Source organism: Seriola aureovittata, chromosome 3, assembly GCF_021018895.1.
Source record: "Seriola aureovittata isolate HTS-2021-v1 ecotype China chromosome 3, ASM2101889v1, whole genome shotgun sequence".
NCBI classification, from domain to species: Eukaryota; Metazoa; Chordata; class Actinopteri; order Carangiformes; family Carangidae; genus Seriola; species Seriola aureovittata.
Genome location: NC_079366.1, coordinates 16,957,109 through 16,969,570, shown reverse-complemented (window position 1 = coordinate 16,969,570; position 12,462 = coordinate 16,957,109). Strand labels below are relative to the sequence as shown.

General features: G+C 41.6%; 2 protein-coding genes across 4 annotated transcripts; one reads left to right on the top strand and one right to left on the bottom strand.

The window, feature by feature from the left end:
- The first annotated feature begins 1,338 nt into the window (after positions 1-1,338).
- On the top strand, positions 1,339-4,372 carry grhprb (glyoxylate reductase/hydroxypyruvate reductase b). The gene is made up of 9 exons (XM_056372304.1): positions 1,339-1,575; positions 2,044-2,174; positions 2,287-2,359; positions 2,540-2,656; positions 2,753-2,841; positions 2,941-3,045; positions 3,566-3,701; positions 3,800-3,930; positions 4,038-4,372. The coding sequence occupies exons 1-9, from the start codon at positions 1,403-1,405 to the stop codon at positions 4,157-4,159; spliced, it is 1,077 nt and encodes a 358-aa protein (XP_056228279.1). The 5' UTR covers positions 1,339-1,402; the 3' UTR covers positions 4,160-4,372.
- LOC130166609 (zinc finger and BTB domain-containing protein 5) lies at positions 4,369-12,167 on the bottom strand. Of its 3 annotated transcripts, none has more exons than XM_056372301.1 (4): positions 12,026-12,167; positions 10,447-10,660; positions 9,411-10,256; positions 4,369-8,954 (listed from the first exon to the last, which is right to left on the bottom strand). In XM_056372301.1, the coding sequence occupies exons 1-4, from the start codon at positions 12,049-12,051 to the stop codon at positions 7,785-7,787; spliced, it is 2,256 nt and encodes a 751-aa protein (XP_056228276.1). In that variant the 5' UTR covers positions 12,052-12,167; the 3' UTR covers positions 4,369-7,784. The 3 variants fall into 3 exon arrangements, with proteins under 3 accessions (XP_056228276.1, XP_056228278.1, XP_056228277.1); XM_056372303.1 differs by lacking the exon at positions 12,026-12,167 and adding an exon at positions 11,536-12,019; XM_056372302.1 differs by lacking the exon at positions 12,026-12,167 and adding an exon at positions 11,724-12,019.
- Positions 12,168-12,462: the final 295 nt, after the last annotated feature.

Sequence of the window (12,462 nt, the reverse complement as noted above, 5' to 3'; positions counted from 1 at the left end):
TCAATGAGAGCAGGCTAAACAACAAACACATCTCTTTGTACAATACAATACAATTCAACAGCATCACAAATTGTAGCCTCCAAGTCCACTTACAGCTAATGCTTTGTACCAGTGTCTGTACAAAGACAACATGTGAGGCTGCTCACAGTGTCTTTGTTAAACTATAAATGTGCAGGAGTAGGGTCTGAGTTTGATACTAGGCTTCATCGTGGTTTGCACTGTTTTCCTTACTACAAAAGGAAACAACCATGACTTAATTTAACATGTATAAAAAACTAAGTTTCCATTAGAGTATTACCTTCAAACTAAAAGCATCCCTGGGTTTGAGCTGTGACATTTTTCGTAAAAGATTCTGACAAAAAAAAAATTAAAGTTGTAAACTAAATTTTTTTGTCAGTTTTTATTTTTTTTATTGTATTATTTATTTCTCTTTTATATACGCATGTATACTGTATCCATGCACATCTATTTTGGACATCAGTGCTCAGCTGTAATTAACTGGCCTTTGACAATGTGCTGTAATACCATTTAGGGGGTAAAATAAAGGGACAACACTGCATAAACTCCATAAACACCAGTTTGGAAATTAAAGACAGATTGCTGAACTAGTCCCAGCCAGAGAGAAAAAGTGTTTGGGACCTCCACTGTTTAATGAAACAAAGGTCAACAGCCAAGTGAAACATTTACATCCCACTGACAACCAGTCGGGGCGATGATGTAACAAAAAAACAAGTCTACTGCTGTCTTTGATACATTTGTATGATTTGTGTGTATAGTGTATATACAGTGTTGCTCATAAAGTTGGAATAAAATGTTTTTTACCTCTTTCCATGAAATGATTGTGACAATTTGATTTATTTCATTTCACCTGGGTAATTGGGACACATAATGTAATCATTGCACCTGGTCAAAAGTGATTACTGATGCATTTAAATAGGAATAAACAGAGGATTGTGTCTGAAAACAAAATTATTCCAACTTTATGGGCAACAGTGTATATATATATATGTGTGTGTGTTTGTTGGTGTTTGTGTGTGTGTGTGTGTGTGTGTGTGTGTTTATAAAGGTAAGGGTTAGAGGGAAAGAGAAAAAGAGTTTATGTTTCCTAGTTTAGTCTGTGTATCTGTGTTTTGAATTCTATTTGGCCTAAATAAATGACACAAAATTCCTGGCCAATGATTTGATTCAGTGATTTTGTGTTTGGTTTGTCTGGGACAGAACCTCTCAACTTCAGACTTTAGAAACACCCTCCCTCTAATCATATTGGTCAAAGCCACAGACAGGAACCTCCCCTCCCCTGAACTAGAGCCAAAATCATGCACATGCACACAGCAGAGACTAAACTTCAAAGTACCACTGTCATCCCTCAGACACCTGCCAACAGATTTTCTCTCTCCTGGCAATGTGGTGCAGTCGTATGGCGCTGCGTCGGCTCCAGCGGATCGCTGTTACTCCACTGAATATCACTGGGGGTCTAACAAGCAACATGCAGAGAGAGATGTCAACCCTGCCGCGGGTCTATGTCACCCGACAGATCCCACCCGAAGGTCTGAAGATCCTCCGTGAATCTGGACAGTGAGTCAAAGTGTTAAAATCATTGATTTTTATATAAAAACATCTTGTGTGACCAATTACTTGCCTGCTGTAGCTCTCTTCACTGTGATACACTTATGAAGTTTGAATGTATGTTTTGGAAAGTTCATCATTTACTTAGAGTAAACAGGACTGCTAACATTTGCCCTTAGGTTGGACAGATAAGACTGGTAGCCTAAAGTGGTACTCCCCCACAACAGTCGAAGAAATGTCTCACTGCACCTCGAAATCCCAGTATTTCTGTGAAGTCCTACACTATATGTGATATAGCTTGATATACTGTACATCTAAGAAGGAGCTTTAACTGCATTAAGAGTCTCTATGAATGAGATGTCTCTGTCTTACTGGTTTTATTTTCCTCTAAAAAATAACTATGTAGGTGAACTAATGGTCCAGTATTCAGCCGCTTCTCGAAGATTTGATCTTCACTGATAGTTTCTGTTTTCCCAGAGTGCAGTTCGAGCTGTGGGACTCAGATGACCCCGTGCCCAGACAGGAGCTGCTTCAGAGGGTCAAAGGTGTTGATGGCCTGTTGTGCGTGCTGACCGAGAAGATTGATGCAGAATTGTTAGACGCCGCAGGTCCGAGGACAGTTCTTGAGCCAGTTGAATAACCTACATTCAATGAGCAGTCTCTCCATTTATACATGTGTTTCTTTATATGTGTATGTGTGTGTGTGATGTACTCCTGCAGGTCCAAACCTGAAGGTCCTTAGTACTATGTCAGTGGGTTTTGATCATCTCTCTCTGGAGGAGCTGAAGAAAAGGTGATTCATTAAGACACATTCATTCAAAAGAGTTGATTTGCATACTTGTGCATCTGACCAATATATAATATCTGATAAAAAACCAAAGAAAGTACATTTACTTCCATGGCCCAAAAAGCTTGTTAATATGCAGACACCTTGTGGCATTTGGTGGTGTAATGTCCGTGTGTTTCCCCCCAGAGGAATCCGTATAGGTTATACCCCTGAAGTTCTGACGGATGCTGTTGCTGAACTGACTGTAGCTGTGCTGCTCGCAACCTCCAGGAGGCTCATAGAGGCCACAGATGAAGCCAAAACGTAATGTTACACACACACACACACACACACACACACACATTTTTTTTCTTGTCCAAGGTTAAATACATAGCTCTCTCTCTTTCACACTTGTGTCAGTGGTGGCTGGGGCACATGGAGAACCCTGTGGCTGTGTGGATATGAGTTGGCGAACAGCACTGTGGGTATTCTTGGCCTAGGGAGGATTGGTGAGCTTACGCTATCTGACACACTACACACAGCGTGTATAGCCAAACCGCCATGTCTATCAGTCTGATAATTCTTGCCCTGTGTGTTTGTGATCAAAGGTGTTGCTATCGCTGAGCGTCTGGCGCCTTTCAAAGTAAAGAAGTTCATTTACACGGACATGGAGCCCAGGCCTGAACTGGCCAGTGCCATCAATGCAGAGTATGGTAAGGACCAGATTCATGTCCATGTCAGCATTTCCTTTTTCCACAGAAGGCATTTGGACATGTCACAGTAGGAAGAGCACTGGCATTAATAATTAAATAAATGATGGATGAATTCCATTTAGCTGCTTCGGTTTCAGGGTCCTGGTATTGCTCATGCTGGCTCGATGTCACATTGTCATGGCTTACTGGGACACGTTAATACAATGGAGACATTGTTGTTATTACAGTAATAACACCTGCGCTTTTGCTAATTTTCCGTCAAAATGCCTGCTGTGGAAAAGGAACATCAGCGTGTAATGGATTCACTGTGGACAAGGTGGATTAAGGAAAAGTTTAACAGACTTTTACTGAACTGACTGGTCAAGAGCAAAGATCATTTCATCTCCTCTTTCCTTTCACATGCTGATCTTAGTCAGATATTCATAAGATGTTGCTTTAGGAAATCAGATTGCTCCTAATCACGGTCTGCTCTCAGACGTTTTATGTCACCTGATGTCAACAAGCCTCTGTCTTGATCTAGTCTCTTTGGATGAGCTGGCAAAGCAGTCAGACTTCCTGGCTGTGTGCTGTGCTTTAACGCCGGAAACAAAGGAGATCTGCAACAAGGAGCTCTTCTCAAAGATGAAAAATACCTCCATCTTTATCAACACAAGCAGGTACCCCTTTAAAATAAACGGTTACATCTATAAAAGATCAAAATCTACTGAGAACTATATTACTCTGTGTTATAATTGTGGTCTCTCTGCTGTGTCAGAGGTGGGGTAGTGAACCAGGAAGACCTGTATGAGGCTCTTTCAACTGGGCAGATTGCAGGAGCTGGATTAGATGTCACTGTCCCTGAGCCCCTACCCACCAACCACCCACTCTTTACCCTTAAGAACTGCGGTGAGTCTGTCAGACTTTTTGGTGCTTCAGCTGCTTTAAAAATAGTTGGCTAACCCATTTCACTATCAATCCTTAATTCTCACTGCCTATTATTTGTTTTCCCGCAGTGATTCTACCACATATTGCTAGTGCCTCCTATACCACCCGTAATGCCATGTCTGCACTGGCAGCTAACAACCTCCTCCGTGGTCTGCGGGGCGAGCCGATGATCAAAGAGCTCAAGCTGTGAGAAGAAAGTGGTTCCACTTTGAGAACTGGCTGAATACTGGACCATTAGTTCACCTACCTAGTTATATTTTAGAGGAAAATAAAACCAGTATTTTTAGTTTTTAGTATGTTTCCCTTACTTCGACTCTTCACTAAATATGTACAATATATGTAATAACATTAAATTCTGTCTTCTTGTATAATCTCATAAAAATGTCACCAGCAACAAAATGAATTTCATCGTTTTTTTTTAATTCGGTCTATACAACAACTGAACATACTATACAATCTTCATAGCCTTCAACAGTAAAGAGACACAAACATTTAGTCCTCTCGTGGTTACACTATGTTACACATACAGAACAAAAAAAAAACAAAAAACAGAAATCCCTCAGATTTGGCATATCAACAAAAGCCCAGCTTTTCAAGCTAGAGGGCATAAGGCAGTGACTTTCTTAATTAATTTAGGCCTTTTACATGTTGTGAAAATGTTGGCATATTCATACAGGGGTAATACAGTCAGTGCATTTTTCAGAGATTCACATTGAACAGCACCATTACAATTCTTAACAGGCACTGTGTGAGACATGGGAGGAGGACTACATCTTTCCTTTGCCTCATCACCTCTACAATTCTCTGTTTCGTAAGAGCACATCACAGCTAGCTCTTTCCATCATGACAGAGGAGGCTGAGTGTGAGGAGACATCACAGAGGAACGGGCATCAGAATTGAGATTTAACCATTAATGGTCATTTTAACCTCTGTGGCCAAGCTTTAACAACTTTATTATTGACTCCACAGCGTCAAGAATTTCAGGGCAAACAGCAGTTTAGCCTATGTTTAGAGGGAGAACGTATGAGAAGGCAGTTATTCTTCTATGAAGTTAAATGTCAAGATTATCAGACTATCAAAATATGTCAAATAATAATCATTTTGTACAGGCTAACAGTGCAATGACTCTACAGTACAATAAGGTGCCAACAAGAATTGAAAGCTATGACCATGAGATCCTCATTGACAGTGTAGATGACACAATATAGCAAGCAATAAAGTATACAAAAAGGCAAGTATGTATTTAAAGTGTTATTTTTTTCATTTCAGTTCACTAAAACAGAACTTTACAACACTGCATGAACACTGATTTCAATTAACCAACTTTCTACCAATGAAACCGCTCTTATTTACAACCAACTGGAATTCAAGCTTCCCCAGTTGGGTTGATGTAAAAATCCTTGATATTTTATTTTCTATAACCTGCAAAATTAGATTCCTTCTCAGCATGTCTGCTCTTTTTGAGTCTTACACAAATCCTTAATAGTTATCAAACTTTTTATTTGATAACTATTAAGGACAGCCATTTTTATCTATGACAGTGTTTATCAAGATGTAGGTAGACATTAATATACAGTTGCATAGATAAAAAAAAAAACCCCAGCTATAAATACCTGAAATTAAAACAAAAAACTGACAATAGATTGCCTAAAAATTTGTTTCTGAATTATTTATCGCCATGTGAAATATTCCTCTCAAATTCAATGATATTCAAACTTTGCAGACTAGTGGAAATCCTGCATGATCGATCACCTGCAGAGAACAAAAATGCTACAAATTCTTCACTTTCATATCCAACATAGTAGTAGCGTAAGAAATAAAATTAAGAGCTGGTAGAGTTGGATAATTGCAATACAGCAACATTTTCACATAGTTCAACATTCCAGTAAACATATATGTTATAAAAGAGAATGATTTGTCTAAGTGCTTTAGTAACAGATGCAACATTAGATGTAAAAAGAGACATGTATAAAGCACTGATATCAAGTACAGTAACAAACTTATACATGTCTAGTTCTTCATGAGTTGTTTTGTCTCTTCTCCAAGAGAAAAAATATGAAACCAACCACAAATGTGCAATATTTACATTTCTAAAGCACTTTTTCAACACGTGCTGAACCTCAATATCCTGTAAACAGTTTTCTTCAGACAACGCTATCTGTACACACACAAGCACACTGATGTGTGGACGGTCAGTAGACTTGCTGAGCTACAGCTGATCTTTTTGTGGTCATTCCCAATAAGGAGGGGAAGTCGCTTATACAATTTAAAAACTATAAGAAATTGCAAGTTTTGCACACCATGACACAAAATAAGGTGCATTTACAGCACATTTCCCTGTGTGTCTGTATTATAGTAGCATTATAATGCAATATTATATATTACATTTCTCAAAAACTGCAAGGCGCAGTAAACGCAGATAGTTTTTCCTGCTGTAACTGCAAAGATGGTGCAGGTTGACACTTTTCCGTCTCTCACTGCTCAGATTTGTTTGCTCCCCTAAACAAAGGAACTTTAAGGATTAAGGTCAATAGCTCTGCCTGGCAAGTGCACATTGAGGCAAGATGTTGATTACAGCAATTCCTACTCCTTCAAAACTTGTATAAGGTATAAATGTATCAAAGTGAGACAATTAATTCCTGTAGTCACATGAAATGTGAAGGCTCCATTATTTTACAATTAATGAATTACCAGCTACCAAACATATTTCTTTAACTGAGGTGGTTGGGCTGAAAGGCAACTACAGGGATAAACCATCTCACATCTATTTGACTTGACTTGAAAATCCAGAATCAGCCACAGAGAAATGCTGATCTGTTTTATTTTTTCATTTGAGTTACTCTTGTCCTGGTTGAGGATATCAGCTGCCTCAAACTTCATCACTTCAGAAAATAAAAAGAATCAAGTTTATTTGGTCAGTTAATGACATTTTCACTGGGTGAAAATAACATATACAACACTAGAGTCTCTGCCATCTTTTCTTTCACCTCACAGGATAGAATCCAACTCTGCCCACCTTTTTGTACAGCATAGTAAGTATCAAGACATCCGTCAACAGTTGCTAGTACTTAACAGGCATTTTATCTGGCACCAGAATTGAATATGAAACAGTTAGCCCAAAGTCTATATGACCTTGCACAGAACAAGGCACAGTCAATGTGCACAGTTGGGAGGACCCAGGAGTCTGATGTGGGATGCTACTACATGTTTTACACATTGGGCAGTGGAAAATCTACACATAAGCACACTATTTGACATGATATCCATTCTTAATGTTGGTGCTATACAGCTCCCTCTGATCTGCAAACACTCAGCTTGAGTGTTATAATATGCTTATTATATATGATTAAATCAAATGTGCATCTATAAGTGTACCACAAATTATAGATGTTCAGCACTAAGGGATCACCTCAACAGATCACTTAATGAGAGGGCACACATGATTGTTAAAAAAAAACAAACAAGACAGCCAACAGTATGGCAGCTTTAAAAGTCAAGCCTAGACTGGCCTAGATCATATTATATAGAGTCCAGTGGCTGCATGTATGCATATCCTGCATCCCTATAATCTCTCTTCAGGCTAAATGTGTTTAGAGTAACTTTTACTGACTTAGTAGTATGAGTTTCTCCTGGAAAAAAAAGTGTGGTTACATTAGCATTCCTATCTTTGGTCTGTGATCAGGACTGGTTAGTTTGGACAGTTGATTAGAGACGGCTGCTCTGTCACAGCTTCAGAAAAATCTAAACTTTTTGGGACTTTAAATTCAGCCCAACTCTGATTCCCAATTTATTCTTTCTATTGCCCTCTCTCAGTCCTACAGCAGGGAATTGGACATGTTACTATTCTGCCAGCGCAGACATGTGGTCTTAGAATGCTTGTATAGGTGGGAAGACTGGCTGAAACGCTTTCCACACTTGAGACAAGCGTAGGGCTTCTCTCCTGTGTGGACACGAATGTGTTTCTTGCAGTCAGTCAGAGTGAGGAAGGTTTTGCAGCATATTTTACAGGCATATTTCCGAGCTCCCTCAACCACCAAGACGTTGTGCTCCGACAGAGCCTTCTTGCACTTGGACAGGACATCTGCTGAAGCTCTGGTAAGCTGAGGGGGGAGGGAGGTGGGCCTGCCACTGTTCATCTCATACCCACCAGTCTCATTGAGAAGCATAGGACTTGCCAGACTAGAGGAGGAAGAGGCGGAATCCTGAAGAACACCACTTACTCCTTCTTCTCCTCCCATGCTGGTGGCCATCTTTGGAGCAATACGCCTGTAGCCTGGGTAGCCCAGAGAGGCAGTGGTTGCTCCTCCAGCCCCTCGCGAGGGTCGCCCGAGAGAGTGAAGCCCCAGACTGGAGCGCTGGAAGTCCAAACCAAAGGGATCTACCCCTCCCCGTCCTCCACTCGCACTTCCCCCACTTCCTCTGGGGTTCCCCAAACTGTCATGCAGGGGACGAAGGAACAGAGAATCAGGCTGCAAGTTGTCTCCAAAACTACCGCGACTCTCACCAATGAGTGGACCTGACTGCAGAAGAGAAGAAGAAGCAGAGCCAGACGGCCCAGCAGCTTCCTGTCTCAGCAGGAAGTGATGTGCTACTGCATCCCCAGTTGTTGTGTTGGGCAGGTCATCTTCTGCTGTAACCAACCCTGGCCCGCCATTTCCAAAATCCTTAGGGCTAAGGAAGCTAGAAATACTAAAACCAGGTTTGCCACTTAATCCATTATTACACGAAAAACCTCCTCCGACTCCGGCGCCACTTCCCATGCTGCTCTTGAGGAGGAGCTGGGAGCTGGGCTGCAGCAGAGAGTCAGAGCTGGGTTGGGGTTCAGAGGTGAAGCTACGGTCGCTACTCTCTGGGCTCAGCTCCACCTTCTCTTCCTCCTCCTGGCCTCCAGGCTCAGCTGGGTCGCTGCCTTCAGCCTGCGATGTCACATCGCTGATTTCATCTGTCGGCTCAGGAGAGCTCAGCGGCTCTCGTTTAACCACCACCTGTGGAAAGCAAAGAATGAGATTCATCTTTGGTCAAGGCAGAATTGATTTAAAAAAAAAAAAAAGAATCAATGAGCCTGCAAAGCCAGCAGCTAAATTAGAGCAGAGTGATTTGCATGTACATATGAGTCAAACGATTTTGTGATGGTCAGACAATGGACTTCATGCATAACAAGTTGCAAATGTGTTGCAATAGACAACAAATTTCTGGTAAAGATATTCATCTGCTCCAGTGTAAAAAAAACACTGGTTTGGCTTAAAAATTGTGATGTCTTTATTCTTCCCATAATAAAAACAAATAATTTAACATTTAGGAGAGTTTGGTGTATCAAAACTTGTACCAGCAAACTTCACTGAAAAAAGTGAGAGATTAAGGGTAAAAATACAAAAATCTTCTTGCATAAGGCAAAATGAGAGTTTGTTACTTTGTCACAACAATAAAAGCTACAATTTTACCTTCTCTTCCTGTTCTTCGGCCTCTTCTTCTGTCCCTGATTTAATCTTCACGCCTGATCTGTTATCCTGGTGGTCCTGGTCATCCATGTCCTCCTCCTTGCTCACCCCTCCCTGCATTCTTCCCATGTCCTCTCCCTCACAGTGTCCACTGTCTGACTGGCTAGGCATCTGAGGATCATCTTGGGACACCCCTACTAGGCCAGTTATTGCAGCATCCAATTTTGATTCATCCCCCATCTTGTGGGAGTCTGGAGATAGAAGTGCTCCTTCCTCTCGCTCTATGTTAACCCCTTCTTCTCCCAACAACCCCAGGTTAGGGGCTGAGGGGCGCTGCCTCTGCCTGGGTCTGTCTTCTGACAGGCCCATTGCAAGAGAGGGCTTACGTTTGTGGAATCGTCGGATAGGGAAGGAGGCTCTCTGTTCCACCCCTCTATTGCCAACTACATTTCCCACCCCGTCCTCCTCCATCCCACCCAAGGCAGAGCTCACCAAGCTGAGCCCCAGCTGCTGCAACAGGAAGGAGCGCTGCAACTTTGACGTTGCAGCATTTGCTGCGAGGTTAGCATTAGCTGCTAGAGTAGGGTTCACTGCCAAATCTGCTACTTGCTGCTGCTGCTGTCTGCGCCTCTGATGGTCCTGCTGAGGGTGGTGATGTGCTTGTCGGTCAGATGAGGGAGACATAGGCAGCGTGCGTGTTGTGAGATAGTGTTTGCAGGCTTTGACTACATTGTTGAGGTGGAGGTGTGAGGCTGCAAGGAGGATATCCATCACGTTGCTCTCCCCCAGCATCAGTGTTGACGTGTACATCATGTCCACCAGAGCAGCAAAAGCTTCAGCTGTCACCACCTGCAAACACAAAAGTAGATACTTGATCTTGTTGGCACTGTTGGAAACAGCAGCAACACAGAATTATGTCAGATGTGTAATCGATTTTTACTGAATTACACACATCACACTCTTTACCATCATCAATATAAACATGAATGTTATATAATCACCATTGCCTTCTTTAACACAGTATTATTAAGATCCTGACCTCACTGTCCAGCTGGATCATGTTCATGCTGGCATCTCCCTCTGCAACAGTGAACAGGGCTCTGAAGTGAGTGCTGCAGGCTGCAAGCACTGAGCGGTGGGCCTTAAAGTGTCGGCTGCCCACCACGATGACACAATCACACAGCTGACCGTGGACGCGCTGATAATTCAGCTGCTGGAAGAGCTGCTCGAAGTGGCCTGGGAAATCCATGGCCCTAAAGACATAAGCAAGAAGTGGTAAAAAAAAAAAACAAAAACAAAGATAATTACACAGCTGAAATGAAAAGTCCACATCATAAAACATCAATTAACATTAATTTCCATAACTTTTAAATCCTTTGTTGTGCAAAAACACCAAAAATATTTGTTTTTTGCAGCTTCTAAAACGTTAAGATTGTTTTTGTAATTTGGATATCTTTGAGTTTTTGAATATTAGTCAGGAACAACAAGCAATTTGAAGGCATCAGCTTAGGCTCAGGGAAATTGTGTTGGGATTATTGTATGTATTATATATTGATTACGTAAATAAACCATCAATCTAGTAATTTATCCACAGTTTAAGTGAAAATAAAAATACTGTTAGTTGCAGCCTGAGACAGTTGTATGATGGTGGAGGCCTAAGATGAGGCCAGGGACAGAGTAAATGGAGGTAATGGGTGGGTTTGACTGACAGATGTTTTTTATGTGCTAGTTTTATTTGTGGAGGTGTTGATAGTTATATAAAACAAGATGTACTTTCATTATTGGGTTGAAAGACTGTGGTCCTAGGGCCTACGAATATTTCGGTGGGATTATTAATTAATATCCCCGAGAGCAGTGTTGCTTTAAGGAAATATATTAAGAAAGTGACACAACTTGCACTATAGCTTGTCCAACTGTTTACTTATGCTTATAAGGAGGCTATAAATAACAGCTGCATTGTTAAAAGAGTAGCTACAGAGCATAGCCTCGGAGTGTACACTGGACTGTAATAATGATAAATGATACTACAAAACTACCAAGTCGAGACTGGCTAATACAGGACCAGCTAGCTAATGTAACTAGCAAAATCAGCAATAACACGGTGCGAGCTAGTAACATCTAACGTTACCTTGAATTTTCCCGAAAGCGTAGGTTACAGCAGGCAGAAACAGGGCCCTGACCAGAGACTGACAAGGCTAAAGTTAGCTGGCTACAGACCAGCAAATTGCCTGTTAGCTACAACACAAGCAGTAGCATGCGGTCACCTGGTTGGACCCACTTGTCTATAACGAAACAGCTTTTCCCACCAAATGTTACCTAGCTAACATTTCTGCTGCTACAGCCCACGTCCCTTGCGGTCCACTCTGAGCAGTTTCCTCGCATTGAACGGTCTGGCTGTCTGTCTGTGGGGGTGAAAGCTGCCCGTGGTGATGTGCGCGTTGACCGCTGACCGTTTGTCTCACACATCTGTCGGTGTCATCCCCGTGCGGAGTCAGCTTGAAATAACAACCGTCAATAAGTAGGATGCTGGCTGTAAATCGCTATTCAGGTCCAACATGTGCAATGTTATATTTTCTAATTATTTCCCTACTCAGACGGGTTTTCCCGACCAGACTCACAGGGTGGCGCTGTGCTTCCTTTCCATGTCCGTGACCTCGCCGAGGTGAAGAAGCTCTGCAGCTCTGCTGAGCCACCACGGTGCGGCGCTGCTGATACTTCACAGTCTGTTTTTAAGAGTCTGCACACCTACTCATCCGGCTATCTTCTTAATCAGCAAGTGTCCCTTACCAGTTAATATTAAATTTTTATTATTCATTTTGCTTCATATTAGCTCTTGATGTCAAATAGGTTGTGTATTATAGCAAGGGTGGACACAAGTGTAGCTCCAGCCTACACCATGGGTCAGCATGTTTTTTCAGCATTGTTCAATGGTGGAGCCAACATAGTCATACAGGCATTAACGATGCAGGTTTATATGTTATATTAATAGATACTGCAGTTAAGGAAAATATATTACAAAGTGGTTTGTGAGCAAAATAACATGATATAAACACTT